Source organism: Pipra filicauda, unplaced genomic scaffold (genome assembly GCF_003945595.2).
Source record: "Pipra filicauda isolate LSUMZ 115617 unplaced genomic scaffold, ASM394559v2 scaffold13_size5146498_pilon, whole genome shotgun sequence".
Lineage (NCBI taxonomy): Eukaryota > Metazoa > Chordata > Aves > Passeriformes > Pipridae > Pipra > Pipra filicauda.
The window spans coordinates 731,399-754,424 of NW_024103874.1; the positions used below are offsets into that span (position 1 = coordinate 731,399).

At 44.2% G+C, this 23,026-nt stretch overlaps 2 protein-coding genes across 2 annotated transcripts; one reads left to right on the plus strand and one right to left on the minus strand.

Annotated features, from left to right (window-relative positions):
• Positions 1-300: 300 nt before the first annotated feature.
• On the minus strand, positions 301-9,410 carry LOC113982339 (1,25-dihydroxyvitamin D(3) 24-hydroxylase, mitochondrial). Its single transcript, XM_027710436.2, has 12 exons — positions 9,216-9,410; positions 8,770-8,960; positions 8,374-8,467; positions 7,579-7,675; positions 6,292-6,383; positions 5,415-5,526; positions 3,923-4,068; positions 3,445-3,611; positions 3,186-3,264; positions 2,560-2,754; positions 2,359-2,470; positions 301-1,617 (listed from the first exon to the last, which is right to left on the minus strand). The coding sequence occupies exons 1-11, from the start codon at positions 9,408-9,410 to the stop codon at positions 2,360-2,362; spliced, it is 1,479 nt and encodes a 492-aa protein (XP_027566237.2). The 3' UTR covers positions 301-1,617; position 2,359.
• A 10,247-nt stretch (positions 9,411-19,657) lies between these two features.
• Positions 19,658-22,776, plus strand: PFDN4 (prefoldin subunit 4). The gene is made up of 4 exons (XM_027710713.2): positions 19,658-19,738; positions 20,769-20,876; positions 21,883-22,026; positions 22,356-22,776. The coding sequence occupies exons 1-4, from the start codon at positions 19,715-19,717 to the stop codon at positions 22,485-22,487; spliced, it is 408 nt and encodes a 135-aa protein (XP_027566514.1). The 5' UTR covers positions 19,658-19,714; the 3' UTR covers positions 22,488-22,776.
• The last annotated feature ends 250 nt before the right edge of the window (positions 22,777-23,026 follow it).

A 23,026-nucleotide genomic window follows, 5' to 3' on the forward strand; every position in this document is an offset into this window, starting at 1 on the left:
CGCTGGGGCTGGGTGTGCCAGGCAGTGCCCACCAGACCCTCCCACCAGGAGCTGAGCTTTCCAAACTGTCTCCCAGCTGACTGTCACAATCCACACAATCCAGCAGCTCTGGGTATCATAAAGCAGGAGATTTTCACTGCAGGATTAAAGTAGAACTTGGTAGAATTTCTAGCTCAAGCCCATTGAGGATGTCAAGCAGAGGGATGAAAGTACCACAGCAGCTTTTTTGCAAGAGGTTGCCATGGAAGGCAAGGTTTTTGTAAAGCTACAAAGACTTTATAATAAACTATGGAAGACTAATCATAGAAAAACAATAGAAACCTTTATTTTATTACAAAATTGACTTACCAAATTGACTAGAAATATTCAGATAATACACAAATTGCTTTATACATTTTAATAGGGCTACATTTCCATGTCTGAGTATAACAACAGAGGAAAACAAACAAAACACAGGGGACAGACCAACAAATACTAAGAACTTGGATCATTTCAGAAAGTAAAAAAATAAAAACAACCATTCATGGTTATGTATATACAAAGCTGGACTTCAAACTGCATCATTGGAAAAACTAGTGACCATAACAACTAACATATAATATTACATGCAGGGCAGTGACAATTTTAACCTTTAGATACAGATACTGCAGTCTCCACAAGAAAAAAACCTATTTGAAATATTTAGGATCCTCATTTCCTGGGAAATTGTTCTTTGAAAGATACATTTTATAGTACTCATCTAAAGAAGTCACTATCCTGTTAGGATAATCAGCATTTAACAGTGGCAGAACCCATAGGATTCCAGTGGTTCCATTTTTGAATGAGGCCTTTTCATGCAATAAAAGGCCATTAAGGTTTGACAATAAAGGTGGGATAAAATGGTTTGTGCAGGAATCAGAGGCCTGAAACTTCCTGGGCAAGAGCAGAGATTGTGCCAGGCACAGCACTGTGTACAAATGAAAGTACTGTGCAGGCATGAGGAATGAATCCTGTTATGTACATTTGTCCTTATATTCTTATATAACACCAGAGAGATATCCTTTTTTAATTATCCTGATTTTCAAGCCCTGTTTTCAGCTTAATTCCTGACTGCCATCTCACATCTCAGCTTAATCCATGGCATTGATGATTGGTAAGGACTAAACCAGTTTCTTCTCCCTTAAACTGCCTTCCCAAGCTCTTCCACTCTGAGCTGACAGGGCCAGTGCAGTCAGGACTGAACCCAAACTGGGAGGCAGCTCTTTCCAGGCTGCTCTGTGGAAGAGCCCGAGGCTGCAATAATTTCCATGTGCACTGACAAGAACTGTCCAGAGCACTGCACAGCTCGTTGTCCTGGGCAGTCCCTCAGCTGCACTAAATCACTGTATTTCCACAGGTATGTGAATGCACATGATGTTTTTCTTTCCTTTTAACACTGGATGAACTAACTAACCACATTTTCCCAATAAAACAATCTGGGAGCTTTTCTTGGTGCTATTTCTGACTCTGCAGTTGTTCAAGGGATGGGTGTTGCAATTCTTCACTGGCTGGTGGAGCCTCCACAGCTTTGACTTCTCCAGTTGATGCCTGTTTTTTAAGAGGAGGCAGCAGCAGGGTTGTCATTTATTTTTCTGCAAGCTGTATTGAAGAGAAAAAAATCTATATTGTGATCAATTATTTCAAAGTAAACAGCACTGAGAAAACTTCAGTTAAAGGATTCAGATTATACTGAGTGATTTTCTTCCTGTGGTGTTGGCCAGCACAAAAATATCTTCCATAGTACTTAAATGTCACTTGATTTCTAATTTGAGGATTTAATTCTAGGTCAAAGACTTGGTTTTTCAATTTAGATTGTTAGACAAATAAGCTATTTTATCAGCTCATTTGTGTAAGCTCACGTGAGCAGAGAAAATCTTATGTTCGATTTTATTGAACAAAAATATATAATAAGTTGCAACATTGCATAACCATTTACAAATAGATTTTTTCTTTGTCCTTATACCTAAAATCAAGTTTTGTTATCTAAACTCTGCAGAGCACTGAGGTACTGTTCCTTCACTAAGACTATTTAATCCTTAAATTGATGCTCAAAAATCAAAGGCCATTTTTCAGGAAATTTCTTATAGAAATGCAGTGGAGAAGTTATATTATAACAAAATAATGGCTATTGTTTTCTCCAACAGTGTATACATTTTGATTTTACCCTTTCTGATCTGCATTATTGTTAAAAGCAATGAAAATTAATGACATTTCATCCATCTCACATCGAGAGGATGAAGATTAGACAAACACCTGTTGTCTTGCACTCCCAGTTCTATGGAAATTCTGGACGATGCTCAAAGCCAGGTGTGCTGTGCTCCAAGAGCCCCGTTCACTCACCTCATCTCCTGTGGAATGCGATGGGCAGCTCCCGGCTGGGAATGAGGATTCCCGAGTGCAGAGTCTCCACCGGCCTCTGGTCAGTGGCCACGACTTGGTATTTGCGGACGAGCTGAAACACAAATGTTTCCGTCAGTGTGCTTTGTTAGAAGTTGAATGCCCGCTGTGCACAAAATGACTTTTTTTTTTTGGAGTGTTTACCCAGCAAAGGGCCAGGTGGAGCTGCAGCTCTGCCACGCGGCGCCCGATGCACATCCTCTTCCCCATCCCAAAGGGAACGTGGGAGAAGGGACGGATCAGGCTCTTCTGGAACCAGCGCTCTGGTCTGAACTGAGTCCAGTCGCTGAAGTACTCCTCATTGCAACCCAGGGCATGGCTGTTTATCATCAGAACAGTCTAGAAACAAAGAGAGTCTCGTTACAAATCGGTCCAGAGCTGCCAAGTGAATCAGCTCGTTGATGGAAAGAACCAATGCAGCAGTAAAGGCGAGGCAGTTTCCTCAGAAGATGCCATGCAATTCCCTGAGGATTAGTCTGAACACAGAAAAAGTCACGGTTTCCTCAGGAAAAAATCATGAGAAAACTGGAAAAAAAATATTTGAAGCAGCACAGCAAAATGTTTTCTGACCAATATTTCTGCCTGAATCCATCAGCAGTGCAGGCAGGTTTGGGGTCGAGTTTATGGGAATCTTTGGTGTGAATTCTTCATTCCTTATGCCTCATCCTTTGGCAAAGTCAATTTAAAACTGAATTATGACCAACTTCTGTGGTTTATAAGACAGTTAATAAATGGCAAAACACCCTAGTAAGTTAAATTCATTGCCTTACCCCTTTGGGCAGCACATAATTTCCCAGAACCATTTCCGTGTCGATGGTGCGAGTGGTAAATGGCACTGATGGGGTTAATCTACAGTGAAAAAAACACAATGGGTTACATTTCCAGCATTTTTTCTTCCTGTATCTCTCATAGTTCACCTTAAACAACCAGATGAACAAAATTATGTGTACTGGAAAATTCTTACCCCTCTGGTACACACAAGCTGGTAAAAAACTTTGTGACCGTTTTGCTCTTATTTAGGAATTTTACCTCATGGACTCTTTCAGACATGCTTTCAGGTAAGGCATATTCTTCAAGTTCTCAGCACTTGGAGTCTCATTAGCAGCCAAAACATTCTTTATTTCCTGGAAAAGCTTCTGCTGGACACGTGGATTGCGTGAAATGTTATACAGAGCCCACAGTAAACTATTGGCTGTCTGAAAGAAAACAAAAAGAAATGTAAGACCTCCATTTGTGGTGACAGAAGGAAGAAGTTGCCAAAAGTTCAAAGCAGTGCTTATGGCTGGTCACTGATTTACGGTATTTTGAAAGCTTAAGTGATTATGAGCCATCCCAGTTGTTCTCTAGGAATGATGAGCAGAAGAACAAATCTATGATTTCAGGTAAATATTCGTTTGCACTTGGGCCAGCAAAGCAGGATTAGCTCCCTTCCAGGTGTCAGGGTGGTTGGGTTATGGAGGCAGGCAGGCAGTGGAAGGATTTGAAGCTCTTGCAAAGCCAGGTTTACCGTCTCCACCCCAGCAATCTGGAGCTCTGCGATGGCAGCGTACAGCTCCTTCTTGGAAAGTTGTCCTCCAGAGTAGATGTCACACAGAAAATCCTCCTGAGGGTTTGCAGAGTGCTTTTCCAGTCGACAGTCAATGGAGTGTTTGGCTGAGGAGGGAGGAGAGGGAGGTAATTAATGGAAAATCAGTAAAAATACTGTAAAAATAAAAACAAAGCCACGTCTGACATGCAGGACCTTGAAAGGAGGTGCCAAGCTGGGCTCTTTTTGCAAGCAGTGAATAAATAGCGAGTATATTTATACTGAATAAAGTATGGTATTTTCAGTCTTTAGACAAAAATCCCAGTCCCAAAAATCACTTTTGAACAGAAGAAATTCCTGCAAACTCTTAGGAATTCTGCTTTCTTAAATTAGGAAAGGAAATCAGTGAGACATTGAGCGAAATATTTAGCAAACAGAAATACAAGTGTGTGAAATTTATTGCCTCGGGTTTTCAAAGGGGATCAAGGTGTTAAAAAAATCAAAGAGTCTTAGTACTCAGACTCCCTGGGGGGAAATGTAAACCTTTGATTTACAAGGGGAAGGCACAAAGAGATGCCAAATTTCCACATGCTGGGGATTTTTTTTTAAATACAGAGAAGTAGATTTTGCCCAACACCTTGCAGTTCCTAGTAAGGAGTTATTCCTGTCAAGTGAAGGTGTTAAACTTTGTTTTTTCTGAACAAAACTGTTATAAAGTGTCTTTCCTAAACCCCATAAATTAAGAAGCAATAAAATAAGTGCACATGGGGCTGGCTTGACCAAAAGTCTTGAAGTATCAAGTACTCAAATACAGCCATCCAAGTGCCAAAATCTTTCTCAATTTTTAGTGACACTTGTCAGTGTTTAGCAAAATATTAAAAATACAAACTTGACTTCATATCTGGAGTTAGAGTAATTTTTTAAACCTTGAAGGCCAATTCATCTTAAATAGTCAAAAAAAAAATTGTCAAAAAGCCAAACTGTACCTTACAATTTAAATTGCTTCTAAGATTTACAACCATATTCCAGGTTGTTCAGAAAACCTGTAATTTCTTTATTTTTTTTTTAGCCGACAGGTTTTGTTGTGTGTAAAATTCTTGTTTCTTGGGAAAACAACTCCCTTTGAGGTCCCTTTGAGGGAAGTCCCTTTTCTCACTCATATACTTGCCTTTAAGAGATTATACACTTTCTGGCTATTTTACGACAGATTAAAGTGGAATTAATTGCTGGCTCCCAATATCCTGGGGCTTCCCTGGGAATTGAGTATTGTCCCACAACCAGACCTGAGTGTTAGTCATAAAAAACCTACTCCCATGTTGGAATTAGTCTGTGTTTAGTGCAGCAAAGCTATTCCAATCCATGTTGAAGTGATTAAAAGCAGCATAGAACAATAGCAAGGATGAAGAGAGTTAATTCCACCAAGTAGGAAACAGAGATAAAGGAAAAGAAGAGAAATTATGTTTAAAACAATAACCTGTTTTAAATATGTCATCCCATGCTTTAGTATGAGCTTGCCAGACTTTTGTGTTCAGCCCCTTGTGAAGTTCCACAGGGGTCACCATCATCATCCCAAAAGTGGCCATCATCTGTGGTGGAGAAAGATTTTGGGAAATCTGTCTTTAATCTATACTTATTTGCAATCTCTGAACGAAATAAGACTGTGAAGTAGGAGGCAGTTTTCAGGAAGGCAAGATTCTGGCAGATCTTCCATCCTGGAGAGAAACGATGGGTCTCAACCTACTTAGACCATATCCAGCTAAAAATTAGGGACAGTCAGGAGGAGGACATGAGGTTTCTCCAGTGGGCAGTGCATCTTCTCTACTTCAGGCACCTGTTTAGAATGGGACAAGCTAATTTTTGGCAGTGCCTCTCTCTCCCTTGACAACAGATGGAGCTAAAAAATTAGGCTGGGCTAGATGCCTATCTTTTGGATGACTAAAATTAGGCAGGTTTGTATCACCAGAGTCCAAGTTACAGCAAAATGCACAGCAGGTTTGCCTGCAGGAATGAGTAACCTCCAAATCCAGCAGTTTTGCATAATCCCACACAACCCCAGCAGTCCCACCCAGCAAAGAGCAGCGTTGCACAACAGGTGTCTCAGAGGGAGAGCAGAGTTAACCAACCAACCTGCCAACTCCACTTCCAGGATTACCCTGATGTCCATACAGCAGTTTTCCCTGTTCAGGATTAGCTTTGCACTGTAAGTGTCACTTTGGATGTGCAAAGCTGCCAATGCACAGGTAGCACAGAAGCTCGAGGTGCTGTTTTTCAGGTGACTCATTTAAACTGCTGCCTCTCATTAGCAGGAGGGGTAGAAAATCACTACAGCCCCAGGAAAGACTCTTCCATACCGTTTTTACTGCCTTGATGAAGTTCAGGCTTTCTTCTTCCACATCCTGCTGCAGGAGGCCAAACCTCTTTCCATACAGCACCAGACAGATACCTGTTGTTAAGCAGTACTATAATTAAATGATGTAAGCAAAAGTGTGTGTGTGTTGGTCGTCATTTGTCGAGGAATGGCTTGGATTATCCTTCTGGAAAATGTTCCATGATACACACCTGTGAGAGCAGCACTTTCTAAACACCTTCTGCCTCTTTCCCTCAGACTCGAGTGTCCAGCTAAGGGGCCCTTACAGCAGCACCACTGATCCCCTCACGAGCAGCAGAGCCTTCTGCCATGCAGGGCTGGCATTATTTGGTAAATAAGATATTTGGCAATGCTACTGAAGAGAACTGAGTGGCAGGAAAACTGGGCCTGAAGAGGCCATCTCCTCCAGCATTTCCTAGGCCATCTCCTCCAGCATTCCTAGGTCATCTCCTCCAGCATTTCCTAGCCCTTCCCACAGCCAGAAACCACTTGCAAACACTGACAGCATCCCGCACTCCACCAGTTTCCACCCCTTTCCACTTGCCTTTTCTTCTTTTTTTAAAGCTCTCACTTCCTATTTGTCCTTTTCCAAAATCAGCCTTCACCACTGACAGGGGAAAAAAAACCACTTTCAGGGCCTCAGTCCACAGGCTGCTGAGCTGAGCCAGCCAAGAGCAGATGGGTCTGGCAGAGCTTGTTCAGTAACACACCACAGCCAACATCCCTCTTTTTGGGAACCACTGAGGCTGTTTCTTCTGCCCTAGGTCATTCCTGGCAGATTCCATATAAAGCTTTCTAAAGATGGAGGCTCCTGACTTGGTAACTTATTCCAGTGCTTCTGAATCCCAACGTAAACATCTTAAATGGGATTTTCCAAGCTTTGTCTGCAATGAGCACTTCTTCACTGTTATTGGATCATTTCATTGATCTCGTGCTGCTGGTAATTAACAAATATCAGATGGACAAAAAAAGGTCATGTGCTATCTGATCCTAGTCTAGATAAATGCACCCTGATTCCCTAAGGTTTTGGATTTATAAACCATTACAATGTTTGAATGTTTTTAGTAAGTCATACAGGTAACTAAACAGAGAAATCTGTGTAGCTGCTGATGAATTTTGCCTGTGATAGTTCCCTGGATGTTCTGCAACTCAGTTTCCAGGATACTGTAGCCAACAGTTTGGAAATAATCAGCCAATACATTCATCCCTGATCACACTGGAACTGAAATGCCATGGCAGGTGCACCATACTCAGACAAAAAATGACTTACTTTCAAAGGACCATTTGTTGAATTCTGAATATACATCTTCCATCTGTCCATTGTGGTTACATATTTCATCTATTCTGTGCATGAAATCCTCCAGGACCTGAGCAGTGGAAAGAAGAGAGAGAAAATAAGGGATAAAATGACATCAGCTAATAGAAAGTCTGTGCAATTCAGTATTTCAACTGTCTTTTAAATAGATAGCAATCTTGCCTAAGAGAGGAATCCTTCTGTTTCCTGTTCTTTGAACAAGATTCAACTTCCCCGGGTGTGAATGTATGTTTGGATTTTACAGACTCTTGTGCTATCATGGCTTGTACTTCCATAAACTGAGCTTTTGTCCACAGGGATGAAACACTTCACTCTGGGGCAACACTGGAGTTTCACAACGAAGAGAATTAAGTTGTTTATCACAGATGCTCCTCAAACTAGGTGAGGAACACAGAGGTTAAGGAGGTAGGTGTTCCCTGATGGGGGTGGAGACATAAGAATGAAGGAGTAAAGGCAAAAACTACTGAACGCAAGAGAAGTAGGTAAAAACTGCTTGCAGGAGTCTGTGTCATTGTGGAATGATCTCACTGTTCTGTGGAGACAGATAGTCTCAACTACAGGTTTCTGTGTGGTCTCACTTTTGGTCAGACCCTGGCGATGAGTTTGTACTTGTTATTCCCTGAACAATCTGAGTATGAACTCGTGGTTTTATCACTGTACAGAATATCAGCAGCTATCCAGAGAAACCGGATCTGCTTTTATTCCCCAGGTTTGCAGAGGATAAAGGAAGGATTTCTCAAAGCCCAGTACCTCATTGATAGCCGTATCCAGCTTCACAACTTCCCTGGGCTTCATTAATTTCTTTTGAAAGGCACTTCTTACCCTCTGCCAGTCCTTTCCTTCCCTAGATTGAAATAAAGACAGCGAGGTTGGGAAGCGAGAGACTTAAAGAAGAAGAAAAGAAGAAGAAAACCCCAAACCCGCCGCACGTGCACCACGACACCGCTGATACTTCATCGCACCGACACCGCCTTGTGCTCCTTGGGGAGGGGGATGAGCCCCGGGAGCGCAGCCCGGGGAGCGGAGGGCAGGCTGGAGCATCCCCCGGGCACCTGGGACCCGCCCTATCCCGCACCGGCTCCCCCGCACGGCAGGGACCAAGAGGCCCTCCCGGCACCTCCCCGGGATGCTGTGGGTGGCACTTACAGGATGAGCAGCCCGTAGCCCTCGTCGCGATAGTCGCGATAGGCTTTCCAGGGCTTGATCTCGAGGCGCTGGGGGCAGGCGCTCTCCCGGCGGTACAGAGCTTCCAGGAGGCAGGGCGCGGCGATGTGCACCGAGTCGAAAGCCCCCAGCTTCATGCGGAAAATCTTCCCGAACCTCCGGTGGTACTCGGCCTGGGGGCGCAGGGGAGACCCCCGCAGTGAGTGCTCCCCTCGCCGCAGCACCTTCATCCCCATCATCCCCATCCCCGTCCCCATTCCTGTTCCCATTCCCGTCCCCATCCTCGTCCCCGTCCCCATCCTTATCCCCGTCCCCATCCTCATCCCCATTCCCATCCCCGACCCCGTCCCCATCCCCGACCCCGTCCCCATTCCCGACCCCGTTCCCATCCCTATCCCCATCCCATCCCCAGGGCTCTGCCGCCTCACCAGCGTCTCGTGCTGCCTCTTGAGACCCCCTTTCCAGAGCACGTCGGGCAGGCTGCCCATGAGGGGCCAGCTGGGGGGCCCGGGCAGGGTCTCCGCGGGCCGCAGGGCGCTCAGGGAGGACGCGGGGGCTGCGCGGCCGCAGGTGCGGGCGGGGAGGCGGTGGCGGAGGAGGAGGGTGATGCCGCGGCCGCCCATGGTGACAGCGCGGTGCCAGCGCCGCCCGCTATAGGGACATTTATAGCAGCCGGAGGTGCTGGACTTTCATCGGGGCCAATGGCAGCCCTGGGTGGGGTGGGGTGGGGCGGCTGCCCCGGCCCGGCCCGCGGAGCCCGCGGGGCAGGCGGGTCATCAAAGGGTTCAGGCGAGGCAGGAGGGCACCGAGCCAGCGCCCGCCGCGCCTCCGCCCGCTCCCGACCCGCCGGGCTGCGGGGATGCGCGATCCCCGTCCCCGCTGAACTCCCGGGGGATGCGCGGCCCCAATTCTCCGAACTCCCGAGGGATGCGCGGCTCCTGACCCGCCGGCCCGCGAGGGATGCGCGGTCCCAGTCCCTGCTGAATTCCCGGGGATGCGCTTCTGTGGTCCCCCGAGCTCCCGGGGGATGCGCGGTTCCGGCCCCCCAAAGTGTATCTTAGGTCAAAGCCCAGGAAATATTTGGAGACCTAAAGTAAATAACTTACTATACGTGTTCTTCTACTACGCTTCTCTTTTGCTACTGATAAAAGCGAGGTTTGATTTTGAGCTGCCGGGGGATGCGCGGCTCCAGCCCCGCGGTCCCTGCAGGCAGCGACACCGCTCCCTTCCCGAGCTGCCCGGCGTCCGTGCGAACGGTCTCGGAAAGCTGCTGCTCCCCCTCGCCTCTCTATTTATTTATTTATTTATTTATTTATTTATTTATTTATTTATTTATTTATGTTTAATTCGGCTTCCTACGGCCAGATCTCACCCGCATGAGCGCGGGGGGGCCTGTGATGTTCATCCTGCAGTGCACAGGTGCCAAAATAGTTCCGTCTTCCCTCAGTATTTGCGCGTTAATAGGACGGAATAAAAAGTGTCTGGGAGCTGAGGAATACCGAGTTGTGGTGTGGCTCTTACCCTCCTGGGCTGACTAACCATGGTTTTATGAAAAGGGCACGTGATTTATGGAAAGTGCATCATCAGAGAAGGCAAAATTCCCTTTGCTGTGGGGGTTGCTATAGACATGAAATTCTGACAAAAATCATTTATTGCCATAGTCTTTTAATCAGAAACTGTACAATAATGCTCAGAGATAAAGCATTTCAGGCTAAGCAAAGGCAGGAGAGGTGCAAGCACAGGTAAAGCTGCCCAGGTCACCTGGGAACTCATCTGTGTCCTCTCTGTGCAAGAGAATTCAGACAGGCTGTGGAACTTGCTGCAAGACAAAAAGCTACCCGTAAACCAGAGGATTTCCAGGAAAGACAGGTTTGCTACAATGAGGATTTGATTTTCCCCCACCCCACACTACTTTTTTTGTTCCTTCCCAAGGTGAATTTTGTGAGTCAGCTCTTAATTCCCTTTATTCAAGTGCGTGACAGTAAGATACAGAGTGTGCAGATACTTGGGTGTCTTGGACAAGGCGCAGGCAGAGGATCATCACAAGGTGGGTTTGAAACAGAACCTGAGACCCATAAAGGCACAGGTCTCAAAGTCCAATTAATAACAATAAGACCCCCAAGGTAGCAGTGATCAATGCAGAGAAAATGTACAAAAGCGTTACATCTCACTGCAGACTTTTCCTGGGAGTTTTGTAGATCCTTCCCAATCTTGCCCTTCTATTTCAGTGATTTTCTTCCGTGAGAAACTACATGGGCCACAAGATCAGAGCCCTTTCCAGGCAGGCTTTAAAATTAAAGCTGGTTCAAAGGTTTGTAACTTTTTTTCTTAGGGAAACACCACAGGTTGATGTTTTTGTGATTTGTTTTCTTTCAACCAGTCCTACTGAAACACATCTTGTTGTCTTCAGAGACTGAGTACAGTTCAGGCTCCATTCAGTGATAAGTTCTGAGAAACAAGAAGGGACAATTTGTGCTCTCTGTCTATATAAGGAGTCAAAATGAACTCATTTGAAGGGTCACAGATTAGTGCCTGTGAAACAATCTCTTCAGAAGAGTCTGGAATAGGCAAGTCAAGACTAAACTGGGCACAGGTCAATTTTTCCATGTTCTTCACAGCTATGGAGAGGAAACCACCCTGTTAATACGAAATCTTCTCTATTAAGCTTTTATTAAATTACAGAATGGAAAAGGTTTTATTTAACTCCTGTGGTCGTGATGTAACTCCCTGGCAGGGAAGCTGGTGTGTTTGTAGCTCTGCTGGGCCTGGAGCTGGGAGAGCTAATGATTGCCTCAAATTCTGCTAAAGTGCAGTTCCAAGGGCATTTTGAGCCTTCAATTCTTCCTCCCCCTTCTCAAAAGGATCTCAAAAACAAGGCTTTAATTTTAATTTGTGCCTTTAGAACATATCAAGAGTTGTTTTAAGAGTAAAGCAAGAGTTTGCAGCACTCTTGAGCTGAATTTTTGGGGGCATATCTTCACTTAACAGTGAATATGGCTCCATTGTCCCTCAGATGTCTATCCACAAGAATTCCCAATATTTTCTGATATAACAGCTAATGGCAACTGTGAGTGAAAACCCCTTTCACTTCTACACTTTGATGAGAAGTATTTTTAGGTCACAGACCAGGAAATATTTGAAGATCAAAAGTAAATAACCTATGATACATATTCTTCTACGCTTCTCTTTTGCTACAGATAAAAATGTGTTTTGATTTCTGCACTCTCAGATGTCAGGAGAGAATATTCCTTGAAAAACCATCTGCCAGCGTGATGCTTCAGGAGAAGATGTGCTGGGCACTGTTGTGCTGGTACAGAAAGGCACCACTAAACTCTTTAATCAGTACCTAAAATCCAAGTTTTAGAGCTGCTTTGTAAGCAGAAGTAATTACTGGTCTTACTTTTTGGGGGGCAAATAGTAACAGAGTCTTTGAATAAAGCTTGGAAATCCCATCAAGGCAAGATCTCCTCACCAGGGTTTAAGAGACTGAGATGTGCTTGGGAAGCTCATTGAAACACAACATCTGAGCTTCCAGTGAGCAGATCAAAAGTGCAAAGTGAACAAGCAGCTTTTCCTGTAGCACACTTCAAATACACTAAATAGCACCTAAATAACTCCTCGGTGGGAAAGAGCTTTAGAGTGGTGGTGGATTTTCATTCTTAATACCTGTCATTCCAGGAGGTTTGCTTTGTGACATATTACACCATTCCTGTCTCCTGACCTCTACTCTTTCTCCTTGTTGGAAAAAACCTTTTTGCTGATTTGGCTCTAAAATGTTTGTGAAGTCTCCTGTGTTTTCTAAAATACTACAAAATGTAGAAGTGCCCCCAGGAGAATGAGTAGACAATACAGGCAGAGTCTCTGTCACACACAAGGTATTTCACAGTGCTGGGAAGACAAATTGAAAGCAACTTGCAAACTCTACTTGTTATTGAAAGGGGTTTTTTTTTTGTGTTTGTTTATACACTTTTAATTCTGTGTTTCTTTCCAGCTGAGAATCTTAAGTTTTGTATATATCGATGAATTTAGCCTCAGCTTAGGAAATGGGAAAGTACAGTAATTCCCATTTCTACAGAAGAGAAACTGAAATGTTTGAAAATTGAGATCTCCAAGTTACTCACATTCACTGTGAAATGAAAGCAAAAGAAATCTTTATTATATTTTTACTTAAATGATACTTTTTAACACTAAACCTTCTGATATCACTGCATGCTGGATGATTACACTTCTTCAAGGTGACAGTAGCAGTGTGGAAATAAAGGTCTGCTGAGCAAACCAAGACCAAGGTACTCCTTAGAGAGGGAATCTAGAAAAACAGAGGTAGATGAACAGCTCAAACTCCAGCAGCCAAGGAATCTTCCAGCTGGCCATGACCTGTTTGGAGATATCTACCTCTGCAATAAACATTGCAACATCCAACTACTGAGGGAGCCTCTAAAGAAGTGCCTGGTGCAAGAAAATGAAGAGACTTCTTGACTTAAATCAAGCACAGTTTGCTTAAAAAAGAAAAAAAGTTAAACCATATTTTCTGTGAATAAATATTTATCATCTGCTTTACATGAACAAGCAATGCCCCCCAACACACTTCATTCCCTGGAGAGGTTGAGCTGACAAAGGGATAACTCAGGGAGAAAGTGGACAAGGAAATTGAGGTCCAGGACAAGATGCTCTGACAGCCAGCTTGGAAATACTCAGGACTTGTCAGGCTCTTCCATTTGATTGTGAAAATTAGAGTCACTCTCTGGGCATTACCAGTCTCCTGTGTCTTTTAGCAATATTGTCCTGCTTGAGCAGAGAAGTGAGTTGTGGTGGTGAGGGATTTGTGCATTAGGATGCTGTGAGAACAAATTACTGTCCCAGGCTGAATACTTCTCTTTGGACAGAACTGGTAGAAGTTTGGAACCTTTCATCACCTTCCCCAAGGCACGTTTAGTTTAAAAAACAGTAGTGTTTAGGAATCTGACAGAACATTTCATCTTTCAACTCCTATGGTTCATGTTCAGGAGGCAGGAATTTCACTCAAGGATGTGCCACCTGGGTAATACTGGAAGTCTTGGATTCTCTTTACTGGTGTTCAACACTTCCAGGGGGAAACTGAGGGAATTTGGAGTGAACTGCCAAAATCTGCTCCATCCCTGGAAGTGTCCAAGGCCAGGTTGAACAGGGCTTGGAGCAACCTGGAAGGTGTCCCTGCCTGTGGAAGGGGATGGAACGAGATGACCTTTGGAGTCCTTTTCAACCCAAACCATTCCGTGATTCCAGGAGTATAGGAATTCTTGGTGATCTTTCCCCACTGGGAAATTAAATCTTGATTTTAGCTCTGCTTACAGAAACACTGTGTTATGATACTGAAAAATTATGAATATTTTCAGTTTGAGGGGAATTGATAAGAGTACAATGGAAGTCAGTAACCAAAATCTGTTTGTCAAAATCAAGGAAAGCTTTCAACTGCAGGAACATCGAACATCCCTTTAATTCAAACAACACTTGAAATTTATAATAAAGTTCTATGCTTAAAATCTGAAGCTTTTAGTCCTTGTGGGACTGTCTAATTGCCTGTAAAAACAAGCTGTTGTCTGAGTCCTGAAAGAATTTGTTTAGCTGGTTATACAAGCCCTTGAATCAGACTCAAACTCATGCAATTTACTGGATTTGTTGATTAAGTCCGTAATGTTTGCACGGATCATTTTGCTTTCGATCTGATGGATGTTTCTGCTGAGGTAAAACTGATCTCATACCGAGCATTTGGAAAGCAAACAGATTCCTGTTTCTTGCTCACCTCCATGTCAGTGAAATGTTACCAGCCACTTTGTCAAAGAAAACACAACCGTGTTGTTCTTGTACATTTTGCTTACATTTATCTCACAAAAATAAATAATTCTTGTTCTTCTGCTGACATGTTACAAAGTTTCATAAAGGATAATTGGGTGAATATAGTCTTTCATGTTATTTTGTGTTATATTCCTAGAATTAGCTTCACAGGTATTAATCTCTGGTTTCTAAATTGCCCTGAAATACCAAGATAAAAGGTGATGCTCTCATGAATTTAGCACCTGGAACTCTTGCCAATAACCGAGAAAGATGGTTGAGGAGGTGGATTTAGTGACTAAGTAAACAGCACCTGTCCCCTGAGTTAGAACAGAACCCAGAGCCCCAACTGCTGGTAGCACTTTCTGTGCCATTTGTAGGTAATTCCTTCTGAGTGACACCATCCCAGTTGAGTCCTTTGCAAGTGTTCAGAGGGGAGGAGACCTAGTTATTAGCATTATCATCATCTTGCCCAAGATTACTATTTGGTGTTAACACCTGGTCTCTAAATTTCCCAGAAATGGCAAATAAATAGGAAGGTTTTTAATGTTTTTTTACTATTATGGAGCACTGCTGTTTCATCCCAGGGCAGGGGGAGGGTAAAACAACCCTTGTCTGATGAAAGGTCTAACAGATATGTACAAGATACTATTAATCCAGAATTACTTCTGTAAAACCCCAAAGAGATGAGTTTGAACTTTAACTGGTGAATTGCTGTGAGCTGAGGGCATTTTGCTTCTGTTGTCTTCATTAGAGCCCTAAGAAAATATGAAAACTCTCTCTGCCTTTGCCATTAGTCAGTCAAAAGGCACTTGGGCTGTGCTTGGCTGAACTCAATACCCTCTGGGCCACATCCTGGTTCCTCCTATTCGTTGCTTTTGGAGGGATTAGAGCAGACTGCAGCAGTGGGTCATCAGATAAAGCCTTAGCCTGAAATCCAGCTGGTTATTTCAGCTCCAGTGCCTGGGCACAGACCTCTCTGGGGAAGAGTTTCAGTTCAGATTCACTGGCTGCAACATTGCCCTTGGGAAAACATTTTATGTATTTATTGCTTTATTTGGTAAAGCAGCAAATGAGCACATCTGATGTATCTCTGAGGAAAACTCTTCTCCCAAAATCTGTTGTGGTTCTGACAACACTTTCCCAATCCAGAGGGGAAAAAAAGGAGGAAAAAAAAGAGAAAAAAAAGGCTTGTACACATTAAAAATGATGAGTAACACTACACTAATATTACTGACAGATTCCTGAGAGTTTAGAAACAGCTTTGGATTCAGTGGCATATAAATTTGTTGTGCTTTAAAGTGAGGGAACCCAGTGGGGTGATGGTTGTGGAGGGAACAGGACTCTACTCCTCCTTAGGTGTCTTTTTTAATAAATACCTAGTGACCTGAGAAATTGGCACTGACAGTGCTTCTCTTAAAAAAGAATTTATTTCTACCTTTATGGGTGTAACTGAAGACCTAATTCCAGGTGGTTTGTGAGCAGTTTTCATTGAAGATGAAGAACCAAATTAAAAAAAAAAGGGCAAGACTGCTGTTGCAGCTGAAAGCCCTGTAGAAAGATTTCCAGTACAGGCCACAAAAAAGTTTTTGGGAAACTGAGAGATGTTCCATCACTAGAAACATTTATGGAACAAGATGGACTGTAGAGTAAGAGAGATATAGGGCTAATATTTTAGACTCTGGAATATTCCCAGCAGTGGTGGGGAAGGGCAGGGTTGCAGAGAGAGCTCTTACCTTTTATTTGAAATAAATCCAACATGAAGCAACAACAACTGTTCTGCTGGGATAGAATTATGGGATTATAAAGCACTGTGTTTACAGAATATGCTGTTCATGAAGGTGGAATAAAGGTCTTTTAATGTGCTTAACCATGAAGGGATTTCCCAGCAAAAGGGAATCTCCAGCTTCCATCTCAGGCACAAACAGAAACTCCCCTTGGCTCCACAGGTCCAGCTGACTCTGCAGAACCATCTGCCAAGCACTCTGGGCAGGGCAAGGACAAGTTTCCCTCACAGAGGGTGAAGTTTTTTGGGATTCCTTGCAGAAGGAACCTAATGCAATTCAATAACTAATGCTGGATATATATGAACATAGGGGAGGGCTTGAAGGGTGAAAGGGTGATGTTGCTTTTGACAAACAGGAGGGATCTTCTTTCTTTGAAAGAACGAGGTTACAAATGTGAGAAAATCTGCCTTCCTTCCCTCAGATCACAAAACAACGAAAAACTTTCAGATCAGGGGGAACTTGACCTATAAACACTTGGGAGTTGTATCATTAAGAACTGACATGCCCTTTTGGAAAAGAAGAACACCCTCAGAAGGGGATTTTGTTCCTTGAACCTCTGTTGCCTGGTATATTGGTGCAAGAAGGGCAGACAGACATTGTGACACAAGGACCTTCATTCCACAGTGAGTCAGGTTCTCTAATATTGGGAATGTCAGGCTATTGCCACCCCCGTGCCTACATGATGTGGAAGCTGCACTCCTTTCATGTACTGGCACAATTAAAATGCTACAATTTTGTGTGGCTTTTGCTAAAAGGGATCCACTTCATAAAGACCAAACCTGGATAAACCCAACCACTTCATCTCCACTAAACTTTCTCCATTTCTAATGCCCCTGGTGTTAACAAGCACCACTGACGTGTGGGTGTTCCAAGGTGCTCAGAGATGAGAAGGCTCAGGGAAAGGGGGCAAGAGTTTGGTCATTCAGAACGACTCAGGCAGAAAAGAGCACGAGGAGACTCTTTCCCACCGAGCTGGATTGCAAAAGGCTGAAGTGAGGAATGTGAAAGTGTGGCAAAGAACCACAAAGGAGACGTGAGCTGAGGGGTGTGGAGGGTACAGACAGCAGTGGAAGGGATCCCACCAGAGCACGAGGTGAAGGAAACCACACCAGCAACAACAACAAGGACCAGCACAAGAAAGAGCAAGTCCTTTTATGCAACTGAAAGAGAAATGAGGTCACCGAGTTCAGTGGGTTTATGTTACTCCACCGCTGGATGTTTGCACTCGTGCACTGTTTTCACTTTTATTTACATAAGAAAGGGCTCCAGTGAGTTACTCTTGGCAACGTGCTCCCCCCACAAATCCTGCCTGAGCATGTGGGAGAAAAAGATTTATTTTCAAAGCCTTCGAGTCATCGAATTCTTACGAAATCCACTCCTTTTCTCTTGAAGAAAATTGCATTGGCTCAGACCTGACATGTATAATTCAGTTAATCTATCCTTTCCTAGGAGGATCTTTGAGAAGGGAGAACACAGATGATTTAGGGAAGAGTAGGAGAATGACCAAAGAGATGAGAGTTTATTCTCTGAGAAAATAGGCTGAGAAATAGGTTTATGTTTTATATAAATTAATAATAACATAATTCTCTGAGGAGAATTTTCGTGATTAATTTTTTCCCCCTTAGTGGGGAAACAAGGCAAAGTGGGGTACCAAAATAAAATGCAACAATCAGCCTGAGGGACAACCAAAATCAAAATATTTTTTCCTATTCTGTTTTTTCTCCTGGTTTGTAACAGGAGTTTTGAAATGAGCAGTCATTCTGAACTGAAAAAAACCCCCAAAACCCCAAAGGTTTTTCATTCAATAAATATCATAGAATATAATATTATAGAGCATTTTCCTATATTATAGAGTATTTTTTACTTCTGAAATTCTTAAGGTAAAACCTGCTGCAATCTTTCCCACGAGTAGGTGTGACTTTCTTAAATTTATTCAGCCAAAAGCAGTTACTGAAGGAGCTTCCAAAGCAGCTCTACTGTGAAATGAAGCTGAACACCACTGGTGTGAGATCCATCTCCATAAGGAATAAAGCAGGAACCCCAACTCTCCATTCTCACAGGAATAATAAACTTTTAAAATATACACCCATTCCTCTGTTGGGTGTTGTCTTTTATTGCTTTCCACAGATCCCCTTTGGAATGGGCTTTTATGAGGTTTTACAGAGCAAGGATTCCCCTGCAGGGGCAGGACTGGGTTCTCCCTCAGCAGCAAGGGGTTCTATCAGGAGCAAACACACTCTATTCCTGTGTTTTCCATTGCAATGGTCACTGGATAACATCCTGAGGTATTTATGGTTCAGGTGTTAGGAAAGGGGGGGGAGATGTGATTTTGGGTGTCATCAGACAGCAGGGAAGTGCATCAGCCCCTGGATCAGGAACGGGAACCAGACCATTGCATGAAATCAGGGTATTGGGGTTTTAAATCACAGCTGGAGAAAGAAAGGTAATAAACTGTGTGTTCAGGGAATGGTTTGGTCTTGGGGCTCCGAACTGCTGGAGGACATTCTCAGCATCTCTGGGGTCAGCACCCAAACTGCCTGGGACCAAACCCTCTGACCCCAGTCAGGTCCTGGCTCACAGCAAGATCCCAGCTCTCTGCAGACACTGCTCAGGGAGCTCGAGGCCACACCCCAGCTTTCCAAACTCTCTTCTGAAACCAGACATTTTTAAATTACACCATCCAGGGCCCTGGACTGTCCATACCCAGGTACCTTCTTTGGGTCTTAGTCTAAGAGCTTTCGACTGCAGTTCACGGGAGGGTATCCCATCCCATCCCATCCCATCCCATCCCATCCCACCCTATTCCATGCCATGCCACACCATGCCATGCCATGCCATCCTGTCCTGTCCTGTCCCACCCCATCCCATCCCACCCCATCCCATCCCATCCCATCCCGTCCCATCCCATCCCGTCCCATCCCACCCCATCCCGTCCCATCCCATCCCGTCCCATCCCACCCCGTCCCATCCCACCCCATCCCGTCCCGTCCCGTCCCGTCCCGTCCTGTCCCATCCCGTCCCGTCCCGTCCCATCCCGTCCCATCCCATTCCCGTCTCATGGCGCCCCCTGGCGGCCGCAACTCTCCCTTTCCCCCCGCAGAGGCCCCTCCCCTGCGCCCGGGTCGTACCAAGCGCCGCGGGGATGGGCTCACATTCATTCCATGCCTCGTCGCTCCTCTGGCCATTCTGCCGTGCTGAGAGCGGCAAAAAGTAGGAGAAGACGCGACTCTCGCAGAGTATCCGCTGTCAGGCTTTTTTCTTTGCTTTTCTTCTTTTTCCCAAATCTGCAGCTCCCCCTCTGCGCGGAGGGTGAGTGGTTCAGCCCGACCAACATGGCGGCCACCATGAAGAAGGCGGTGAGTGCGGGACAGGGCCCGGCGGGGTTTGCCTCTTTCCCGCTGGGATTTGTTCCCTTCCCGGAGGAATTCAGTTCTTCCCCGACCGCTCCCTCCGCCCAGGGGTTTCCCGAGGCCTTCCGCTGCCTGTCTCTGCCCCCGCAGCCCCGGGCTCGGGTGGTCCCTGCCCTGGCCCCGCGGGTTTGAGGGCGTTCCGGGGGCTGTGCTGGTGCGGCTCGTTGTGCACAAGGGGAGGGTCAGGGTGTATATTGGGAAAAAATTATTCAGTGAAATGATGGTTAATCACGGAATGGTTTGGGTTGGAAGGGACGTTAAACTCATCCAGTCCCACGCCATGCCATGGGCAGGGACACCTTCCACTAGCCCAGGTTACTCCAAGCCCCGTCCAACCTGGCCTTGGACACTTCCAGGGACGGGGCAGCCACAGCTTCTCTGGGCAACCTGTGCCAGGGCTCACCACCCTCCCAGGGAACAATTTCTTCCTAAAATCTAATGTAACCCTTCTCTGTCAGTTTGAAGGCATTCGCCTTGTCATTCCAGACCCTTGTAAATGGTCTCCAGAGAGCACTGGAACGGGCTCCCCGGGAAAGTGGTGGAGTCACCATCCCTGGAAGTGTTTAAAAAATGAACTGTCAGGGAAAGTCTGTGTGGTCACAGGTCAGGGGGTTAAAATCCTCTGTGGCACATCACAGATAACCACATAAAATGTGTTGCTGACAGATCCCATGGATGTGTTACACTGTTCCTGCAGGGATTTTGGAGCTGAGTGTCCTGTTCAGCTGCCAGCCCTGTCCAGGAAACAACCTTTGGCTTTAGGATGCCATGGATGGCTGGTGTTTTAATTGGGTGTTACCCAGCTAAATGTGGGTATTTCTGATGTCCTTCAGGAGGCATTTTAAGGAGTCAGATGTATAAGCACAATGTAGTGGCTGCAAGATTATTTTTCAGAAGCTTTGTAGGAGTAATTTGGTAGTGAGACCCAAGTTAATGTAAGAAATGAAGTGTTCATTTTGCCCTCTCCTCCTTGCAGGCTGCAGAAGATGTTAATGTCACTTTTGAAGATCAGCAGAAAATTAACAAGTTTGCAAGAAATACCAGCAGGATCACAGAGCTGAAAGAAGAAATAGAAGTGAAAAAGGTATCTTTGCTTCAGATATCACATGTTCTTCATTGCCCTGAGTCAGTTTTCAGCTGTAACAGAAAATAGGGGCTGTGGATTGCTGTGAGTTGAAGTAATGCTTTGATTCTAATATGGGGTTTCTGATACTTTGAAAATGGAGAATGGTGAAGGGGAAAAGAATTAACAAGAAATAAAGATCTCTAGAACCATTCTGCATGCAGTTCTTGAAAGTCTTGAGCTGTCATATTTGAAGCATTATCTCTCTATAGTGGCTGTTTGTAGGGCTCTTAGTATTTCCTGCCTGAGATTATTCATATTTATTTTGTCTTGAGCCAAAAAAGCAGTTGTTGGTTACATTCTTTTGATGTGTTGGCAGACTGTCATTAAGAGCACAGAGGTTTTATTTTGCTGAGCTGGAGAGGATACATCATTCTCATTATTAAGTCACTTTCCTTCAACATCACCCATAGAATTTCCAGAGAAGCTTTACCGAGTATTTACAAACTGCTACTACTGGCACAAAATGTTTTTTGTAATTATTTTGCCTGATATGTTCTTGTAAAAATGTTCCTTTTTATTTTGATGTTCCATTGATGGCTTAAGGTGCTGGGACTCTGAGCAATCTTACTTTTGCAATTAAGTAATTACCGTTTGCCATTTTAGGTGCTTTTCTCTTTGTTCTTTAGCTAAATTAAAAAAATCTTGTGTAAAAGCATATCAGATATTACTGAAATTTAAATTTGCTGTACTTCCCTTGCCTAGACAGAATTATGGTATTAATGACGGATAATGAGTATTGACTAGGAATTTCTACTGGATTGAATTTAATACTGATGCTAAATTACAGCTCTGGAACTGTTCCTTTAGATATTCTGGTGGTAGGTGGGATTTATGCCCCAAATCCAGACTCACTGAGTTCCTTGTCCAACTGGTGGCATGACATAGGTGTTCCTTATCTAACTGTGTGCATTGAAACACTTGACCTGGTACAAAGGGAGCATCTCTCTTATATCTTGATACTTAGAAACAACTTCAGAACTTGGAAGATGCTTGTGATGACATCATGATGCTGGATGATGCAGATTCCCTTCTGATACCCTACCAGATCGGGGATGTCTTCATCAGTCATTCCCAGGAGGAGACACAGGAGATGCTGGAGGAGGCAAAGGTGTGTCTGGGCAAACAGGAGCTCCTTGGCTGTCCTGTCTGTGTGCTGAGCACTGCAATGGGGTGATCTGTCCGTCCTGTGAACCTTTGACTTTCTAAACTTTGATTTGGGATTTGAGGAGGGGGAGTGGATTTAGGATTTGAGTTGTGTGTGCATGGTAAGTCCCAGCTGGGCTATCAGATACAAAGTCACCCCAGCCTTTGGCCCAGCAGGAAATCCTGCAGCCTGACTGGGCACTCAGTTGGCACAGGGACACCTCTTGGTTGGTTATATGTTGTGACAAACATGACTCTCTTTTATATAATTGGTTGGGGTTTTTTCTCTTTCAGAGAAGTTTACAAGAAGAAATCGAAGCGTTGGAGTCCCGAGTGGAGTCAATTCAGAGGGTCTTATCTGACCTCAAAGTTCAGCTCTATGCAAAGTTTGGAAACAACATAAATCTTGAGGCTGAGGACAGTTAAAGCTTTTCTAAATACAACATACATTTTTTTCCTTAGTTTATTAAATGTTTTGATAACATTGTTTTCAATTACATTGGAAAAAAAAAATCCACCACTTTCTTTTTGTTTTTTCTTTTTTTTTTTGTACTTTCCTGTCTTGGGTTCCATATATTTAATGAGAACTTTCTTATTTTGGTTACTGCAGTTATTTATTTGTTCAGGAAAGCCTTTGCTTCATCCTGTTGGTAAAGCATCAAGATTGGAATATTTGCATTGTTTATTAAAGTAATAAAGTCAGGCATGTGTTGTAGTTTCCTTGGTCTTGTTTTCCACTCCTGAAAATGCTTAAGTATGAAAACAACAGGAATGGGGAATTTTTGATTTGCACTGTGATGGCTGTTTGATAAAAGCTTCTCTGGGATATACATGGCAGGATTCAGCTGTGATGCTCTTTAGCTGGTTTTACCAGCCTTCCTGGAACTCCTAAATGCATCTTTTGTGTTTCAGTCTTAGCTCAGGCAGCTCAGGGATCAGTGTTTACACTGATAACTTGGTGCACA

Coding starts and splice junctions, on each gene's coding strand:
- LOC113982339 (XM_027710436.2), bottom strand. CDS start 9,410: ATGGGCGGCCGCGGCATCACCCTCCTCCTCCGCCACCGCCTCCCCGCC. Junction 8,468..8,769: donor GGCTACGGGCTGCTCATCCT/GTAAGTGCCACC, acceptor ATTTCAATCTAG/GGAAGGAAAGGACTGGCAGA. Junction 4,069..5,414: donor GGATGACATATTTAAAACAG/GTTATTGTTTTA, acceptor CTCCCTCCTCAG/CCAAACACTCCATTGACTGT.
- PFDN4 (XM_027710713.2), top strand. CDS start 19,715: ATGGCGGCCACCATGAAGAAGGCG. Junction 20,877..21,882: donor AAGAAATAGAAGTGAAAAAG/GTATCTTTGCTT, acceptor CTTGATACTTAG/AAACAACTTCAGAACTTGGA. Junction 22,027..22,355: donor AGATGCTGGAGGAGGCAAAG/GTGTGTCTGGGC, acceptor TTTCTCTTTCAG/AGAAGTTTACAAGAAGAAAT.